The 19,612-nt window shown below is 49.3% G+C and overlaps 1 protein-coding gene across 50 annotated transcripts; it reads right to left on the bottom strand.

Annotated features, from left to right (window-relative positions):
- Positions 1-11,857: 11,857 nt before the first annotated feature.
- Positions 11,858-19,332, bottom strand: SMUG1 (single-strand-selective monofunctional uracil-DNA glycosylase 1). Of its 50 annotated transcripts, none has more exons than XM_063593460.1 (6): positions 19,253-19,325; positions 18,821-18,902; positions 18,163-18,249; positions 17,382-17,638; positions 14,059-14,362; positions 11,858-13,025 (listed from the first exon to the last, which is right to left on the bottom strand). In XM_063593460.1, the coding sequence occupies exons 5-6, from the start codon at positions 14,341-14,343 to the stop codon at positions 12,498-12,500; spliced, it is 813 nt and encodes a 270-aa protein (XP_063449530.1). In that variant the 5' UTR covers positions 14,344-14,362; positions 17,382-17,638; positions 18,163-18,249; positions 18,821-18,902; positions 19,253-19,325; the 3' UTR covers positions 11,858-12,497. The 50 variants fall into 50 exon arrangements, with proteins under 50 accessions (XP_063449530.1, XP_054951557.1, XP_054951554.1 ...); XM_055095582.2 differs by having other exon boundaries at positions 18,817-18,902; positions 19,253-19,304; XM_055095579.2 differs by lacking the exon at positions 17,382-17,638 and adding an exon at positions 17,236-17,354 and having other exon boundaries at positions 18,817-18,902; positions 19,253-19,304.
- Positions 19,333-19,612: the final 280 nt, after the last annotated feature.

Below are 19,612 nucleotides of genomic sequence, written 5' to 3'. Positions count from 1 at the left end.
AGTCATAAGAAAGGAAAGCAGAGATAGAGGAAAATGATGAGAAAATCATTCAAGAATCCTTAGTTCAAGTTTCTTGAGGGCAAAAATTGCATCTTCTGTTTCCACTGGGCACCTTAGAGTCCTCCACTGCTATTCTGCATGCTGTGAGTAAAATCAGGTACTCAGTAAAATCAGGTAATAGTACATCTGTGGCTTGTTGAGAACTGATTCAAAAGGCAGGGTGGGCTGATATAAACAGCACTCAGCTATGTTTAGGGCCCTGGCCACCTAATGGCAGGGCGACATTAGAGAAGCTCACTGTTGGGCTGGGCACAATGGCTCATGCCTGTAATCCCAGCACTTTGGGAGGCCAAGGCGGGCAGATAACCCGAGGTCGGTAGTTCGAGACCAGCCTGACCAACATGGAGAAACCCCGTCTCTACTAAAAATACAAAATTAGCCGGGTGTGGTGGTGCATGCCTGTAATCCCAGCTACTCGGAGGCTGGGGCAGGAGAATTACTTGAACCCGGGAGGCAGAGGTTGCGGTCCGGCGAGATCGCGCCATTGCACTTCAGCCTGGGCAACAAGAGCGAAACTCTGTCTCAAAAAAAAAAAAAAAAAAAAAGACAAAAAGAGAAGCTCACTGTTTCTCAGTTTCCCTAGTGGCAAAGCAGTAAAGGTGAACTAAGAGTTTCAGGTCCCATCTAGCCGCGGCTCTCTTTCCCTGGCTCTGGGACCATAATGCTGAGCTTCAGGAGTCCCTGTAGGTTCTTGAGCAAGCGTGGCATGAGGTGGTCAGTGTGGCTGTTGTGTGTTGTTTGGAGGGGAATGAAGCAGTGGCCCAGAGAGTGGACTGGGACCATCTAGATATGGGCCAATGAGGGCCTGGCCACCAGGGCAGCTGGGAATGAAAAAGAATGATCAAGCCAAGAGCCCCGCACCTCTTCCCTAAATCCTCCTCCCTGAGATGTCTCAGCATTTTTTTTTTGTACCTCCACAACTTTTTTTAGTTTTTGTTTTTGTTTTTGTGAGACAGTCTCACTCTGTCACTCAGGCTGGTGTGCAGTGACACAATCATGGTTCACTGCAGCCTCAATCTCCCAGGCACAAGCAATCCTCCCACCTCAGCCTCCTGAGTAGCTGGGACTACAGGTGCGTGCCACCACACTCAGCTAACTTTTTATTTTTTGTAGAGACAGAGGTCTCACTATGTTGCACAGGCTGGTCTCGAAGTCCTGGGCTCAAGTGATCCTTCCACTTCAGCATCCCAAAGTGCTGGGATTACAGGTGTGAGCCACTGCACCTGGCCCCTTTTGTTTCTTAATCCCATGACAGATAAATGCACCTCTACAACTTCTAAATATTGCGGCGCCTAGACTCTGTCATTGGATGCCCTTCACTTTCTTTTTTTTTTTTTTTTTTTGAGACGAAGTGTCATTCTGTCACCCATGCTGGAGTGCAGAGTCGTGATCTTGGCTCACTGCTGCAACCTCCGCCTCCCAGGTTCAAACATTTCTCCCTGCCTCAGCATCCCAAGTAGCTGGGATCACAGGCGTCCACCACCACATCTGGCTAATTTTTGTATTTTTCAGTAGAGATGGAGTTTCGCATGTTGGCCAGGATGGTCTTGAACTCCTGACCTCAGGTGATCGGCCCACCTCGGCCTCCCAAAGTGCTGGGATTACAGGCGTGAGCCACCACGCCTGGCCACCTTCACTTTCTATCAGCTTTCACTCTTTAGGGGATCTCATCCAGTGTCACTGATTACTCCCAAATTTCTATCTCCAGTCTGGACTTCACCATTAAACTATAGACTTGTGGTCGGGCGCGGTGGCTCACACTTGTAATCCCAGCACTTTGGGAGGCCAAGGTGGGCAGATCACGAGGTCAGGAAAATGAGACTATCCTGGCCAACATGGTGAAACCCCGTCTCTACTAAAAATACAAAAATTAGCTGGACGTGGCAGTGCGTGCCTGTAATCCCAGCTAGTCCGGAGGCTGAGGCAGAATTGCTTGAACCTGGGAGGTGGAGGTTGCAGTGAGCTGAGATCATGCCACTGCACTCCAGCCTGGCAACAGAGCTAGACTCTTGTCTCAAAAAAAAAAAAGCTATAGACTTGTGTATTGATTTACCTGCTAGCCTCCTCTACTTGGATGCTTAACAGGCATCTCAAAGCTAACATGTCCACAACTAATACTACTCCCAAAACCAGCTCCTCCTGTGGTATTTCCCCATATCAGTTGATGGGAAATCCATTGCTGTGGTCACTCGGGCCAAAAAATCTTGGTCTTATCCTCTACTCCTCTTTCTTTCATACGCTCTCACTAATCCCTTGGCTCTCCCTGCAAAATGTATCAAAAATTTGACCACTCCTCATCACCTCTGCTGCCATCTCCCTGGTCCTGGCCCTCATCCCCTCTTAGCTGATACTGCAATCAGCTCCTGACTGGTCTCCCTGCTTCTGCCCTTGTTTTCTCAATCTATTCTCAATACAGCAGCAAGAATTTTCTGTAAAAAGACAAGGCAGATCATGTCACTCCCTTGCTTGAAACCCTGCAGTGACTTCCCATGTTACTCGGAGTGTGAGTTTTACTGTAACTTATTAGTTTCTACGTGATGTGGCTCCCCATCACCTCTTAGATCTCATCACTTATTCTCTTCCCTGATTTTCTCTGCTTCAGCCATATCAGCCTCATTGCTGTTCTTCCAACACACCAGACATGCTCACATGAGGGCTTTTGCCCTTGCTGTTCTCTTAGCCGGGAAACTCTTCCCCGGAAATCTGTATGCCACGTAGCATCTGCTAAACTGCAGCTCCATATGTTGGGGCGCCTGAGCAGGGATAAGAAAGGGAGTGAACTGAAGAGGAAACAATGGAGTCAGGTCCTGCACAAGAAACAAAATGCCCGCCTTGCTTCCTCTGTCTTCCTCAGGTACCTGGCTTTAGGAGCTCGGGGTGGGGGGGGGGGGGTCTCCTGCGGGGCGGGGGGGACTTGCCCCACTCTAGTTCTTCAGAAAATACCCATCTGCATCCTAACCTCAAAAGATCCTGAAGCCCTGAAGGAATCACATCTCTCTGGTGCTCCTGCAGACCTCCCAAAAAGGAACCACTCCCCTGACCCCGAATGTGGTGGTCCTCCCTGCTCTGCTCCTAAAGGATGTAGTGAAGAATGGGTCTCTTCCAGTCATCCACTCACCACATATGTATTCCTCCCGTCTCCCGCTGGGCCTAGGCCCAGCCAGGGTAAGCCCACCACCTGCTCCCACTCTTCTTAACCTAGCTTCCCTTCCTTTCCTCCTCGGCCCTTTCTAGCTGTTCCCAGTCTGCAGGCCTTCCCCACGGGCACACAGGTGGAGAAAGGCTGAGGACTCAGCGGAGAGCCTGGTGTGGTGGGGTCTCTGAGTCATGGGGAGAAGGCAAGGCGGCTTGAAGGGAAGGGTTTGAAGGTGGAAGGATGCAGAAGGCCAGAGACAAGAAGACGGGAGCAAAGACAGCCAGAAGCTGTGAGCATATGGTGATACAGAGAGAAGTGGAGGCAGCATCCGCCAGAACAAGGGGTCAAAGTCAGAGGCAGAAACAGCAGCGAGAAAAGCAAAAGCTGACAGATGGCAGAAGCCACAGACAGGCAGCGCAAGGGAAAGGCAGACACCCAGCGAGAGAGCAAACGGGAGAGGCATCGTGAGACGCGGGAGCAGCTGGAGAAGGAGGTTAGGGCGAGGTGCATGCACCCCAAGAGATGGAGAAACAGAGACCAGAGCGAGAGACACGCACGCGGACAGACCAGAAGGCTGCAGAGAGGGCGAGGGAGAAAAAGTGTCGAGGCGGGGAGTGGCGGGAAGCGGCTGGGAGCGGGGCGGGCGCAGCAGAGCGGGCGCGGCGCCGGGAGCTGGCTCGTAAAAGCCGCGTCGAGCGGGGAAATTGCCGCCAGAATCGCTGAGCTCCACAAAACGCCGCCCGCGCGGCCCGCCGCCGAGCCCGCTCCAATCTCCAGCCTCATCGCCGCGCGGGCTGGTTATGCATTTAAATGTTATTTAATTGGATTGCGGAGGAGCTGGGGGCCAGAGCGGCCGCCCGCCCCCGCCCCGCACGCTCCGCACGCCCGGGCTGCTCGCCTCCTCTGCAAATCTGTTTTCCAAGTCACAGATTGCAGCACGCCCCCTCCCAAAATGCTCCCCCCACCCAGACAGCTCCCCTTCGAGTCTGGGCTCCTTCTTCTGTTCCCCCGCCCAAAAAGAGCCAGAGGACACTCAGAAAGACACGACAAGCCCCCCGAAGATGCCCCAAACACAGAGGCTACACAAAAATACCAGACACACAAAGACACAACAGCAGCAAAAATGGGTCACACTCAATTACACTAGTGTCCATCTGGAAGACTGAAAACTGCAGAGACAAAAAAGATCCCATGATCACAGGAGGACACAAATGCATGTAATACAGTGGACTCCCACTCTAAGGGAACACACTACCCCACCCCTTAAAACGGTACTTGCAAAGCAGCGCTACCAAACACAGGAACAAAATGATGCTAACTCAGTGATTCACAGGGGACACACAGACCTTCCATACAGCCAGGTAGGGAGCAAAACACATCCACACTCATGCTCAGAGCAAAGTCATCACACCCCAATCACTCAGCTGTGTGGCTTTCCAGGGTTGAAGGCAAACCCCTTCCTTCAAAGACATTTTGTTCTTCTCCCAAGCCACAGAAGTATCATCACATGAGGTTCTGAGAGGGAGCTATAAGTCAGCAGGTTTCTAAAAACTGAACAAAAAAACAACCAAAATTACAGCAGATAGGCTGGAGGGTAGATACCAGAAAGAGCTTCTGAAGAAGACAAAGTGTGAGATCCCAAGAGGAGAGGCTGGGCATTTGTGTGAAGTTGGGATTCTCTCAGTCAACTGTTGACAGGAGACCCTTTTTTGCTGCCTGAATCAGGTGTTAGCACCATCCAGGTAGATGGAAGGACAGAATGACCTGCAAAAACATGTCCTCCACATACTCCTAACCAGCGGACAGGAAATTGCTGGCCTGAAAAGATCAGGGTCACGCTGCTTCAATTAATGAAAATGGAAATGGCAACCTGGCTTGGCACAGGCCACCATGGAGGACTGTTCTGGGCTCTCAGCCATCCCTCCTGCAAGCCAGGACTAGAGACAGACATCAGGCTGAGGGTCCTTGAATGAGATGTAGGGGCAGAAGAATGGACAAGATGTACAGGAAAATTATTTTGCAGGTGTTTTGTTTGTTCTGTTTTGTACTTGAGAGGGTGAGGGCCAAAATAAGGAGGGAGAGAAAAAAAGAAAGTTTCCTCAAATACATTATAATTCAACCTTGACTGGTGAGCATGGGCTTGAGCCAGGCTGGCATTAAGGTCTCTGAAGAAGAAAGCAATTCATCTTCCCCCAAAGTAATTTATTTCTATATCACCTGATGGTCACAGCTGGGAAGTTTATCCATGTGTCTAACCTCAATGTCTCATGCTCCAGTTGAAGTTCTTTACTTCTCTGGGGCACTAGGGAAGAAGAGGAAACAGCTGCCCTATATCCTCCTAAACAAGAATATTCAGAGTCAACACTTAGTCTGGGATAGGCTGCAATCTCTATTCCCTTCTTCCATTCCATCACTAGCTTCTCTACCCCAGCTGTGGCCAGGCTGCATTTCCAGTCTTTTTTGATCTGCTACCTGGACATTGCCTGCCACCATCTGCTGCAGTTTTCCATCCCCAAAGTTAACAGATGTGTTCTGAAAGGAAGCTCCACTTCTCATCTTCCATAGGGCCACACCCAACCCTTGGCTCTTGCCTAATTCCTGGCCTCTGAGCCCCTCCCCTCATCCTGTTTCCTAGCCCCTTGCAGTTGGGGCTGAGAAATTCCTGGACATATCTGACACAATGGTCCCGTTTTGCAAATATCCACTCCATGGAGGTGGTAAGATTTAGCAAGTTATGAGATAAGAAATCTCCCAGTCTCCGCCGTCTCTCACAGGCACACACACCTCCTCCCCAGACTCTGAGGGCTAATCACTTCCTCATTCAGTGTGCCCAGAGCGCTGTGTTTATAACTTGTTCACAACACCCTTTCAGCTTGATTTATATATAATTATATGCCTGTATCTCCCAGCACTAGACAGTGAACAACGTGAGGGTAAAGAATCATCTAATTCACCTCTGTCACTCCCTACAGTGCCTAGCACAAGGAATGACACACACACAGCAGACATCAATAAATGTTTATTGAATTGAAAAAGGAAAGTGAGACCACACAGTGGCCAAATTCAAGACCCAATTTTCCTTTAAGCTATCCTGTATCAGTAAGGGAGAAAAAAAAAAAGACAGAGATAAAAGGCCGGGGCCAGGCATAGTGGCTCACGCCTGTAATCCCAGCACTTTGGGAGGCCGAGGCAGGCACATCACCTGAGGTCAGGAGTTCAAGACCGGCCTGACCAACATGGAAAAACCCCATCTCTACTAAAAATACAAAATTAGCCAGGCATGTTGGCACATGCCTGTAATCCCAGCTACTCAGGAGGCTGAGGCAGGAGAATCGCTTGAACCCGGGAGGCAGAAGTTGTGGTGAGCCAAGATCACACCATTGCACTCCAACCTGGGAAACAAGAGCAAAACTCCATCTGAAAAAAAAAAGGCTGGGCATGGTGCCTCATGCCTGTAATCCCAGCACTTTAGGAGGCTAAGGTGGGAGGATTGCTTGAGTTCAGGAGATAGAGACCAGCCTGGGCAACACAGTGAAACCCCATCTCTACAAAAAATTAGCCAGGTGTGGTGGTGCACGCCTATAGTCCCAGCTACTCGGGAGGCTGAGGTGGGAGGACACCTGAGCCCAGGAAGTCAAGGCTGCAGTGAGCCATGATCATGCCACTGCACTCCAGCCTGGGAAAGAGAAGAAGATCCTGTCCCCCCCCCCAAAAAAAAAGACCGGGCACGGTGGCTCATGCCTGTAATCCCAGCACTTTGGGAGGCCGAGACGGGCGGATCACAAGGTCAGGAGATTAAGACCATCCTGGCTAACACGGTGAAACCCCGTCTCTACTAAAAATACAAAAAAATTAGCCGGGCGTGGTGGCACACGCCTGTAGTCCCAGCTACTCAGGAGGCTGAGGCAGGAGAATGGCGTGAACCCGGGAAGCGGAGCTTGCAGTGAGCCGAGATCGCGCCACTGCACTCCAGCCTGGGCGACAGAGCAAGACTCCATGTCAAAAAAATAAAAACTAAAAAAAAAAAAAAAAAAAAAACAGAGGTAAGAAAATTCTCTTTCTTCACCAACACAATCTATCCCTCAGAAGCTCAGAAGCATCCCCACCCCAAGCACACCCTTGGTCTCCACCAAGTTGAGTTTGTGTGTTTTGGGGTGGGACCTCTATCATTCCTCTGAATCAGAACTTGAAATACCATCACTAGGCAAAAAGAACAAACTCTAGAGAAACTAGTGTTTCTGGATGGCACACGGGTAGCTTTCCCAGACCAGATTCATGCATTACTTCCATGTCTGCTCTGAATACCTACTTTGTGCCAGGTGTGGGATTACATACTGGGAAAAGAAAAAGGAGACCCTGGCCTTTGCCTTCAAGACACTCAGGACACTCCTGCCTGAACCTTGGCTGCATATTGGTAGCATGGAGATTCTGTTGAAGACGGATAGCAGGATGCCCCTCGCACCTCACACATCAAAATATCTTAAGTGGAGCTGAGACACTTGTTTTTTTTAAACCTCCACCAGTTAATTCAGATTCATTGGCAGGGTTGTAAGCCACTGATCTCTAGATCAGTGCTGTCCAACACAAATTTCTGTGATAATGGAAATGTTCAATTTCTGTGTCATCCAATCAGTAGTCACTAGCCATGTGTGGCTATTGAGCACTTGAAATATGAACTGAAGAATTGAATTTTTTTCCTTAATCACTTTGAACTAAAACAGCCACACATGGCTAGTGGCTACTGTATTGGTCTACAAAAGTCTAGATGACACCAAATTATTTCAGTTTGGCTTTAGAATAATTCTCACAATGCTGTTTTATAGCAACTAAAGGCTCCATTCTCTACCACTCAGAGAAAAAAAAAAAAACAATGACCTTCCTTACCCTAAGGACACTCTCATTTGCACTGAAGAAACTGCTCTAGAATGAATTGAAGGGTAAAAGCCAGTCTGGTGAGACTAAGTCTGATCAGCTACCTAAGCCCCTAGACCAGCTTCCAATCCTGCAGACTGGAAAAAAGGCACTCCTAAGTACCCTAGTTTGTTTATGGTTGACATTGGTTGGGGACAAAATAAGCAGTGACATGACTTTGTGTGCCTGTTATAGACTGAATTATGCCCCCCTGCCGATTTGTATGTTGAAGCCCCAATATGACTGTATTTGGATATAGGGCATTTAAAGAGGCACCTAAGGTTAAATTGGGTAATAAGGGGGGACCTAATCCAGTACAACTGGTATCCTTCTAAAAAGAGAAACACCAGGGAGGTACATGCTCAGAAAAGGCTATGGGAGGACACAGCAAGAAGGCAGCTATCTGCAAGCTAAGGAGAGGCCTCAGGAAAGATCAAACCATCTTCATCCTGGACTTCACGGGCTCCAGAAGTGTGAGAAAAGAAATTTCTGTTGTTTTAGTCCACCCAGTCTGTGGTAGTTTTGTCATGGCAGCCCTAGCAGCGTAATACAGTGTCCTCAGGGAAAGGCAGGCCCAGGACCTTAATCAACCTCTCCAACAAGATGCACCCCAGGAATTGAAAGCAACAGCCCCACTAGGACCCAGACCCAGCAGCGACTCTGCCATACCCAGGCCTTCAAGTCATTCTGGTCACTACTGTTCAAGTGCCTCTGTGTACTACCCAATCCTATCCCACTATCTCATCACCTAGAGACCCCAACTCTAGGCTTTCAACCAGACCTGCTATGCCCCTAGATGTCCTCCCTATAGACTCATCCCCTCTCTTCCCATCCCTTTCCCCACTGCACCCACACTGACTCCTACATGGTTTGCCCCTTCATCTCCTTCTATGGGTTTCCATCTATTGTTGGGTATTTTCAGTGTGTGTGTTCTGTGCATCTCACTTCCCCCACTACACTTTAAATTCTCAAAGATTATTCTAGCATTCAAGACCCTTCACAGGCTAGCTTCAATCTACCTCTTCATCTTTTTCTCCAAACTGGGCCAAGCCAATAGGAATCTACTTGTGTGTTGGTAAATATTAACTGTCAACTTGATTAATGGATGCAAAGTACTGTTTCTGGGTATTAGCAGAAGAGATTAACATTTGAGTTAGTAGACTGGGAGAGGAAGACCCACCCACAGGAAAACCCACCCAGAATGTGGGTGGGCACCATCCAATTGGCTGCTAGGGCGACTAGAAAAAGCGGGCAGAAAAAGGTGAAAGAAGCTGACTTGCTGAGTCTTCCAGTCCTCATCTTTCTCCCATGCTGGATGCTTCCTGCCCTCATACATTAGACTCTTAAGTTCTTCAGCTTTTGGACTCTTGGACTTACACCAGTAGTTTGCCAGGGGCTCTTGGGCCTTAGGCCACAGACAGAAGGCTGCCCTGTCGGCTTCCCTACTTTTGAGGATTTGGGACTCAGACTGAGCCACTACTGGCTTCCTTGCTCAACTTGCAGATGGCCTATTGTGGGACTTCGCCCTGTGATCGTGTGAGTCAATTATCCTTAATAAACTCCTTTTCATATATACATGTATCATTAGTTCTGTCTCTCTAGACCCTAATACAACTTGCCACCCCTTGAACATAACAGTGCTGTTCTCTAAGTTATCCAAAACTTTCCCAGTCTTAAGGCCACCTGAAATGCCACCTCCTCCAGAGAGCTTTCCTTGACTATCTCAGCTAAATATATAATGAAATGATGGCTTCTATCTCTGTGCAGTTATTCCACCGTACCTAATCCAGTGCTCTGCAACATGGCGCACTCACTACGTAGCACTGACAGCAAAAAGAGAAGGAAAGGAGTCTACGGCATGTGGAAGTTCAATACTGTAATGCAATTCTGATGCTAACTACAGGGAGTTAGTGCATACCCTCGGGGTTTAAGGGCATACTCCCCACCAAGACTGCTCTCACTTCAGATGTCAGTTGCAAGCTTGAGGATCCCCAGACCACCTGCACTTCTGACCAACTGGCTATAAATTCAGGAGTCTCCACAACCCCCCACCACCCACCCTGAGGTTGGAGAATTTCCTAGAATGACTCACGGAACTCAGGAAAACTCTATACTTATGATTATGGCTCTATTACAAAAGATACAAATCAGAACCAGCCAAATGAAGACAAATACATGGTAGGGTCCAGGAGTGTCCCAGGCACAGATGTGTGCCCTCTGCTCATAGAAACAGGATACCATTGCACATCCCTCAGCACATCCATGTGTTCACCAGCCAGGAAGCTGACCAAAACCTGTGTCAGAAGTTTTTATATCTAGAGTTTTACCATAGATACAATTGGTTAAAATCATGGGCATGTGGCTGAACTCAATCTCTAGCCCCTCTCCCCTCCCTGGGGATCAAGCTGGTATCATCCAGCTCAAAGTCCCAGCCCTGTAACTATATGGTTGGTCATTCTGGCATGGTCAGCCTCCATCCTCAGTCAAATCTTACAGCAAACTCAGGTGTGGTCTGAGATCAAATTCAATATAAAATTAGGTGCAGCCTAAGGTCAAATCTCAACATAAATTCAGGTGTAGTTTCAGGGACCTGCCACGAAAAACAAAGATACTCCTATTACTTGGGAAATTCCAAGGATTTAGAGTCTCCTTCTCAGGAACTGAAGACAAAGGCCAAATTCTTTATTATACAATGAAGTAGGGGAGGATTTATATGAAAAATCTTACTAATTCTGGAAGCTGGAAATGACCTGTGTCCCAGGAAATAGGAAGTAGACCATGTGTTCCTCATTAAGGTGGTCTCAAGACCTGCTCTGCTCCCAACTTGGTTCACTTTCCCAGCCCTTACCAAAGGGGCACCCAGTCAACCATTCAGCAGACATAAAAAATGAGTTGGATACCAGGTTCCCATCTGCCCCATCACCTGTTTCTCACGGTGTCCAGAGTATCATATAAGACCCCTAACAGACACTTAACAGAGACCCTGCAGGTTTGGTAAGGCAATTAGAGATCTGCTACATCCAGCCAGGCAGCAGCACTTTGGGAGGCCAAGACAGGTGGATTACTTGAAGTCAGGAGTTTGAGACCAGCCTGGCTAACATGGTGAAACACTGTCTTTAATAAAAATACAAAAATTAGCCAGGCATGGTGGCACATGCCTGTAATTCCAGCTATACAGGAGGCTGAGGCAGGAGAATCACTTGAACCGGGAAGGCAGATGTTGCAGTGAACTGAGACCACGCCACTGCACTCCAGCCTGGGCAACAGCATGAGACTCCATCTCAAAAAAAAAAAAAAGAGAGAGAGATCTACTACATCCTTCCCCCAGCTACCCAAGAGAACCCCTGGCCAACAATGAAGAGGGAAGAGGGGGGAAATCTAAATGACTACCTTCCACCTCTGGCATGCAAGAGGGGGAAAAAAGTAACAAGACAAAAGGCTTTAGGAGCTCCTAATGCTTAGAGTGAAAAAAAATCACAGGCTAGTTTTTTCATAGTCATTGATCCATCTCTGACAAGGCAAGAATTTTCCCTTCACCCTGGCCGCAGGTGGAAGCCCAGACTCTCTCCTAGCAAGGTATCCAGAATGGAGAGGGGCTACCCTTGTAGTGCAGTGCTGTGAATCCTCAACCCAGAGGCAAGAAAACAAGAAGACTATGTAATGAGCACCCACATGCCAAGCCCATGCAAGGCACTTTCAAGTGTGATCTCAGTTAATCCTCACACCAACCCCATAAGGTAGGCATCCCTGTTTTACAGATGAGGAGCCTGAGGCATAGAGAGGTTTATTAATTTGTCAATCAAAAAGTTCCAAGTTTCAAAGCTGGGATGAAAAGCCAGGTCTTCTGACTTTCACTCTGCCACACTGGATTTTTCCTCTGATCCAGCTGCAGCCTCCCATAAGTTCACTCTGAATTTCATGTCCCATGCTTTGTCTTGGTCCCTGTGAGGAAAGGGGTCAGCTAAAGGCAGCTGTTCTATAAGGATGGGTAGGTATCCTGGCAAGATATTTCCTCTGAAATAGTAAACGTGACCTTAGAAGTTACTGTTTAGGGTACTCTCAGCTGAATAAAGTCTCCCAAGGAAACACTGAGGTACAGCAGTCTGCAAGTGCAAAAGCACACCTTCTGCGGATTCCCTACAAAGTGGGGTCCCCTGAAAGGGGCAATGTTAAAAGGTAAAGAAAGCAGGAATCAGGAGGACAAACAGGAGTAGTGTCAAAACTGCCATGGCAGGTTGGAAGACAGTTCAACAGATCAAAGAATACGTTTCCCAGTGACCAGGGTGCACAGAAGGACCTTTTGCTCCAGTCCAGGAGATGTGTTGCCATCTGCTTGGCCAAGAATGACTTCAAGGTCTTGAATGTGTCCCATGCAAGGCCCCAAGGGCACTCATTTCAACAGCAGTGGCAGCAGCCCCAGCTCATTCAATCTTTCCTTGGCCACTGCCTCCCAGCCCTTGTTGGCCTGTGGGTTACGGGGAGAGGGATGCAGGAGCCCTTCCACCTGGACCTCTGGCATCAGGCCTGCCAGAGCCCGTCGTGCCCGCTGCTCTGCCAGTCGCCCAACTCCCACCACCAGCCGCACCCCCAGTAGCTGCACCTGCCGGCAGAGGGCTGCATCACAGATCCCAAGAAGCTGTTCTCGCTGCTTGGCAGGCAGCTCAGCAGGAGTAAGGTTGCGCCCGCTGGGAGCCAGGAAAAGCAGAGGGCATAGATTGTGGACAAAACAGTGATGGAAGAAGACCTCAGGCTGTCCACAGAGGTTCCGGAAAAAGCCCCAGAATCGGGCACCACTCACTTCTGACTGTGGGCACTCCAGTCCCAGCACTGGTCGTTTAGGATGCTCTTGGGGAGGGGTCAGCACAGGCCCCACAATGCCCAACCAGTCCCGGACCATGCTTACTTCCCCAAAGGGCACCTGTGAGGAAGGAGAGAGACATGAAAGGCTTCAAACTGGAGACCTGAGGCCCGGGCTCTGGACCAACTGACTTCTTTATACCTTACATGAGGATCCAGCCTGCACCCCCTACCCCTACCTTCACCCAAAGGCCTGAGACAAGGATTCTTGGCCCTATGGTTTGAGCCTGTCTGTCTTTTTCCAGTTCTTCATTGTGAACCGTGGTCCAGAAAAATTTGTTTCCCTCTAGCCCAACTAGCCTTTGGGACTAAGTACAGGGACTACATTGAGATATCTAGCCCTACACAGGGTTTGATGGTTAGTACTGGGGACAGACAGATGGTCTGAGACAGAAAGGCAGCCAGGGTTAAAGGAGGCACAAGGATGGGCTGACCACTGCTGTCTGGATGCCCTCTCAGCCCCAAGCCTCAGGCTGTCATTTCCATCGATCATCATTGATCACCTTTCATCACCCAGTTGGGGTCAATAAAAGCGATTGAGCCTTCTGCCCTGAAGCCTCTTCCCCTCCCCCACCTGCCAAGCACCCCCACTGAGGGGCAGTCACTCATCCTGAGCCCTGAAAGAAAAGCGGGCAGGCACTGGAGCCAGGCTCTGTTTTGAACCTCGCCTTAGCTAGGAAACAGAACCCAGGTTCCCAGAACGCCCTGCATCTCTTACATACCCACCCCTGTCAACCAGTCTCTTCTGAGGACCCAGCAGTCCTAGTCCCTCTTCTGACCCCAACCACACTTCAGGGACAGGGGAGATCCAGTAAAGTAAGGATGGGGCTGGCGGAAGGAAGGGCTCTCAGAGGCAATTAGTGGCCAGCTCACAGGGAAAACGAAACTACCATTAATGTGCTTGGTTAATTACGGGCAGAGACGCTGGGAGAGGGCCTCGGACCACAGGAGCCAGTATATGTGTTGAGACAGAATGGGGCGGGAGGACCTACACATGTCTACAGCCATGCACATGCTCCTTCTCCACAGCACACCCAGCCAAGCATCCACCTAGAACCCCCCACTCCACCCACTGGGGAAGCCAAACCCTTTACCCCAGTCTGGGCCATGCCAAAAGGTCCAGGGTTCATGCCCAGGAAGAGTACTTCCTTGGGGCCCTGGCAGTAGCGAGTCACGTAGTTGCGATGTGGCTCCCATGCATACTCCACGGGATTGTAGATGATGCCCACAGGCTCCGAAAACTGCAGCTGGCTCAGCTCAGCATTGAGCCGAAGCTCCTCCTCCAGGAAGCTCTCAGCCAAGCTTCCAGGGCAGGGCTGGGGCTCCATCAGGGCACCTGCAGGCTCATGGATGGACCCCAGCAGGAAAGCCTGGGGCATATGTCCATGCCGCTGTCACCTGGGAAAAGAGATGGACAGAAGCCCCATCAACCCTCAGCCACAGAGTAGGAGGGATCCATGCTTGCCAGGGCCCCCACTACCATTTCCTGGGCTCAGAAGGGACCCTAAGAGACCATGTCAGTCATCTACCAACCACCAAGTAGGACTGAACTCATCTCAATTCTTGGTAATGAAGGGCCCTTTCCCTCCCCACTTCCATTATCTGTCCTCTTCACATGGCACCTGGTGAGGATAAGCCATAGCCACCAAACATCTCCCACTCCAAATCTCCTTTCCATCAGGCATAGGTCACTAGTTCCTGGGCTATGCCGAGCACATAGTAGGTTTTCAATAAACATTTACTGGTGGCATCCTTTCAGCACCTTTAAGGTCATCCTAAAAAAGAAAAGCCCAGCCAGAATGGACTGTTCTGGAAAGCACGGCGCTGAAGAATGAAATGCAAGTGCACAGCCACAGCCCAGAGACCTGGGAAGGCTAATTACAATAGCTTCCAGGTGGTGAGCGACTGCTCTGCACCAGGTACACCTCATTGATCCTCACAACAATCCCATGAGGTGGGTATTACTGCTCCCCTGTTATAAGTGAGGAGGCTTAGCAAGATTAAGCAACTTGCCCAAGGTCTTACAGTTAGTAAGTAATAAAGCTGGATTTGATTGAGCCCAATCTCTCTGGCTCAAGGCTATGCTTTAACCACCCATGCCATCTTGCCTTAGATGGTTTGATCAGCCACCCTGCTAATTCTACAACCCCCTAACCCCAGCCTAGCTTCTTTCCCACACTCAGGAATACCGAGTAGGATGATTACAGACTCCTCATAGAATCTTACGAGCTACACAACCATGGCCAGAGCCTCAGGTTTCCGCCTTCAAATACAAAGAATAATAATATCCACTTAATAATGTTGACATAAGGAAGGCCAGGCATGGTGGCTCATGCCTGTAATCCCAGCACTTTGGGAGGCCAAGGCAGGTGAATCACCTTAGGTCAGGTGTTCAAAACTGGCCTGGCCAACATGGCGAAACTCCGTCTCTACTAAAAATTACAAAAATTAGCTGGGCATGCTGGGCGTGGTGGCTCAAGCCTGTAATCCCAGCACTTTAGGAAGCTGAGGTGGGCAGATCACCTGAGGTCGGGAGTTTGAGACCAGCCTGACCAAAATGGAGAAACTCCCACCTCTACTAAAAATACAAATTAGGCATGGTGGTACGTGCCTGTAATCCCGGCTACTCTGGAGGCTGAGGCAGAATCATTTCAATCCGAAAGGTGGAGGTTGCGGTGAGCCAAGATCGTGCCATTGCACTCCAGCATGGGCAACAACAGCGAAACTCTGTCTCAAAAAAAAAAAATTAGCTGGGCGTTGTGGTGGGCACCTGTAATCCCAGCTACTCGGGAGGCTGAGGCAGGGAGAACTGCCTGAACCCGGGAGGCTGAGGTTGCAGTGAGCCAAGATCGTGCCACTGCACTCAAGCCTGGGCAAAAGAGCAAGACTCCATCTCAAAAAAAAAAAAAAAAATTTGCTGGGCGCAACAGCTCATGCCTGTAATCCCAGTACTTTGGGAGGCTGAGGCAGGTGGATCACGAGGTCAGGAGTTCAAGATCAACCTGGCCAACATGGTGAAACCCCGTCTCAACTAAAAATACAAAAATTAGCTGGGCATGGTGGCACGTGCCTGTAATTCCAGCTACTTGGGAGGCTGAGGCAGGAGAATTGCTTGAACCAGGACCTGGGAGGCAGAGGTTGCAGTGAGCCGAGATTGTGCCACTGCACTCCAGCCTGGGCTACAGAGGGAGACTGTCTCAAAACAAACAAACAGACGTAAGGATGGAATGAGATGTTATGTTTAGGTGAAGGGAGAAAAGGAAGAAATGGGAGAGGAAGAAGAAAGGGAAGAGAGAAGGGAGGTGGGAGGAAGGAGAAGGGAGGGGGCAGGAACATGACAGCAAGCTTTGTAAACTGCAAAGGCCATTGCTTCACTCCACTCCCATTCAAACCCAGTGTTCCAATCTGACCATTCTACTCACATTTTCAAAATGCCTTTCCTGCCTCAACTCCCAAAACCTTGCACATACCATTTCTACAGTCCAACCAAATACACTCCTGAAGTCAACCAGGACATCATCCAGCAGTCAGCCAGTCAACTAGGACTGTTGATTCCCCAACCTGTCCACATATCCAAATCACTCCCATCCTTCAAAATGCAGCTCAAACCATCCCTTTGATAAAGTCTTCCCTCCTCAGAACACTGCAGTATTTGCCATAGTGTCCCAACCCCACCCCCAACACAAGTAGGTCCCGTGTGAGGCCTGGGAATCTGTGTTTTTTATTTTGTTTTGTTTTTTTTGAGACAGAATCTTGCTCTGTCACCCAGACTGGAGTGCAGTGGCGCGATCTCAGCTCACTGCAACCTCTGCCTCCCGGGTTCAAGTGATTCTCCCACCTTAGCCTCCTGGGTACTGGGATTACAGGTGCGCACCACCACGCCCGGCTAATTTTCGTATTTTCAGTAGAGACAGGGTTTCACCATGTTGGTCAGGCTGGTCTCGAACTCCTGACCTCATGATCTGCCTCAGCCTCCCAAAGTGCTGGGATTACAAACGTGAGCTACCGTGCCCCGCCTGGGAATCTGTATTTTAAACAAGCTTCCCAGGGCGATTCTGATGGTTGGTGAAAGGCTGAGAACCACTGTGTGTCACCATGGTTACCGTCGTCTTAATGAATTCCTTTTGCCTCCCCAGCTAAACTTGGGCAGATCAAGAGCCAGGCCTTGTTCAATCTCCCTCCATAAGCCCAAGGTCCTGGCCCTTATTAGGTACTCAACAAACACCTGCTCAGCAATGTCCATCTTCTTTTTCACTTTTGTTTAAAACTACCTTCTGTGCTGGGCGCGGTGGCTCATGCCTGTAATCCCAGCACTTTGAGAGGCCAAGGCAGAAGAATTGCTTGAGGCCAGGAGTTCAAGACCAGCCTGGCTGACATAATGAGACCCCATCTGTAAAAATAAAAATAAAATAAACACCTTTTACCAAGGAGGCACTCCTGATGGATCCTTCTCCACTTCTATATCCTGAGTTCACTCAAGGCTTAGCTGCCCACTTTGCACTCTGCTTGTTTTCCAGACTCTGGGTCTGTGCCCATCATATGTGTGCCTCCCATGCGACAAGGACCATTGTCATTCCTTCCTCTCAACTTTCTGCCTGGGTCAGGAGTGACTTCTCCAAGATGAGAACTCAAGGTTGACACAACAGCTTGATAAACCTATTTTCTCACCCTAGCCTAGGGGAAGTGGGAGAGAAAAAAAATCAGAGGCCCAACTTAGGAAGTCCTTCCCTGACTGTCTCAGTAGTCTTTAACTGATCTGTTGTCCAGGTGGCTACCCAGGACAAACTGGGCTCATACAAAAGCTGAGAAGGGTGCTGTGGAGAACGCCAGTGTTTCAGGGGACCTTGCTTTGCATCTCCCCATGCAACACCAACATTAGCAGATTGGCTGCTCCAGCTCTAGAATCTCGAGAAGTCTTGAGCCCACCTTTGACATTTAGACACCTGTGTTGGAAACAGCAAGGCTGGGGAAAAGAGTGGCAAGACACTACTTTCATTGTTCCATAACTTCAAAGCCTGATCTCATAGCAAGAGCCACAGGCTGGAAGTCAATTGATTTGAATTCTACTCCTGTTTCATCTCTAAGAAGGTTCTCTTGAGCAACTCATTTAACTCTCTTCTCTATGGAAAATCACATACTCCATCCAACCTACCACCTGTTAACTCATTTATTTTTTTCAATACTTATGAGTCTCTTACATGACAGGCACTGCAGCAGTCTCTTGATGAGGAAGAAATCCAAAAAGAGTAAAATGTAGGCCAGGCTTTCCGTAAGCTCATAATCTGCTGTGAGGGCAAATAAACAACTAACTGTAATACAGTGTGATGTGAGCTTTAATACCCGGAACAAAACACTAAGAGAACCCAAAGGAGGAACTTGTAAGTTCTACCCAAAGTCGCCCCAAAAGCCAGAGGCTTAAGAAATGTAGATATTTTATAAAATACGGTGTCATACTACATTAAGCACAAAGACAGCGGAGTTGGACCAAGCGATAAGGCTGACCACCAAGGGCCGACTTCAGACTGATGTCAGACTTCTCTGACATCAAATCCTGGAAGTGAGGAAGGAATCGAAATCACATATGCACTCCCCTGTCCTTTGGAGGCACTCTGGGAGTCCAAGGGACAATAATAAATATCCTTAAACGAAATAATAATAATAATAATAAATAATAATAATAATGCATAGGCCGGGCGCGGTGGCTCACGCCCGTAATCCAAGCACTTTGGGAGGCCGAGGCGGGCGGATCACGAGGTCAGGACTTCGAGACCAGCCTGACCAACATGGTGAAACCCAGTCTCTACTAAATACAAAAATTAGCCGGGCATGGTGGCGCGCGCCTGTAATCCCACCTACTCGGGAGGCTGAGGCAGGAGAATCGCTTGAACCCAGGAGGCGGAGGCTGCAGTGAGCTGAGATCGCGCCATTGCACTCCAGCCTGGAAGTCAGAGCAAAATTCCGTCTCAGAAAAATAAATAAACAATAATAATAATAAAGCATAAACTCAAAAAGACCATTTCATCTGGTTCCAAAGGGGCCGACTACTAAGGCACCATACAAAACCTCCGGGGGCGCCCGCTGGCTCCGGCCGACTGGAAAGCCTTGATCCTGCAGACCTCCCAGGCGGTTTCATAGGCTGGGTTCTCCCTGCACTGAGTCTTACCCCATACGGAGGGAGGGACCCCAAAACATAGAAATTCTAACCACCCTCTCGGCTCAGCCCCGACGACCCTGGGAGCCGTCAACTTGCCCCCACAATCCCGGATTCCCAGCCCCCTACTTCCTCACCTGGTCCAGCTCCCCATCCAGTTTCCGGTTCCTTTCCCCCACCCCAAACCCAACCCCCGGCGCTAAGGACAGTGGGAGTCGTAGTCTACATTGTTTAGGGAAGGAGATTGGCGTACCCGCAGCCACTTCCGCCGGAAATGCTCCAATCCCGGAAGGCGCGCTAAATTAGCCCTAAATATCGCTGGGAATTGTAGTTTAATCTTTCCATCAGCGTTAAATCAGGAAGTCTTGAGAAGTGAAAAGCCACAGCCTGTAAGTACCTAGGAAATCCTGGGTTCTATCCCTAAAGGGCATCGCCCTTCCAAAAGTTCATTCACTATTTTCCCGAAGGGATTGCAAATCAGGAAGCTTCAACCATCC

This window comes from Pan paniscus, chromosome 10, assembly GCF_029289425.2.
Source record: "Pan paniscus chromosome 10, NHGRI_mPanPan1-v2.0_pri, whole genome shotgun sequence".
In the NCBI taxonomy this organism is placed as follows: Eukaryota; Metazoa; Chordata; class Mammalia; order Primates; family Hominidae; genus Pan; species Pan paniscus.
Note: the sequence above shows the minus strand (reverse complement) of the source record. Positions and strands in the feature narration are given on the sequence as shown.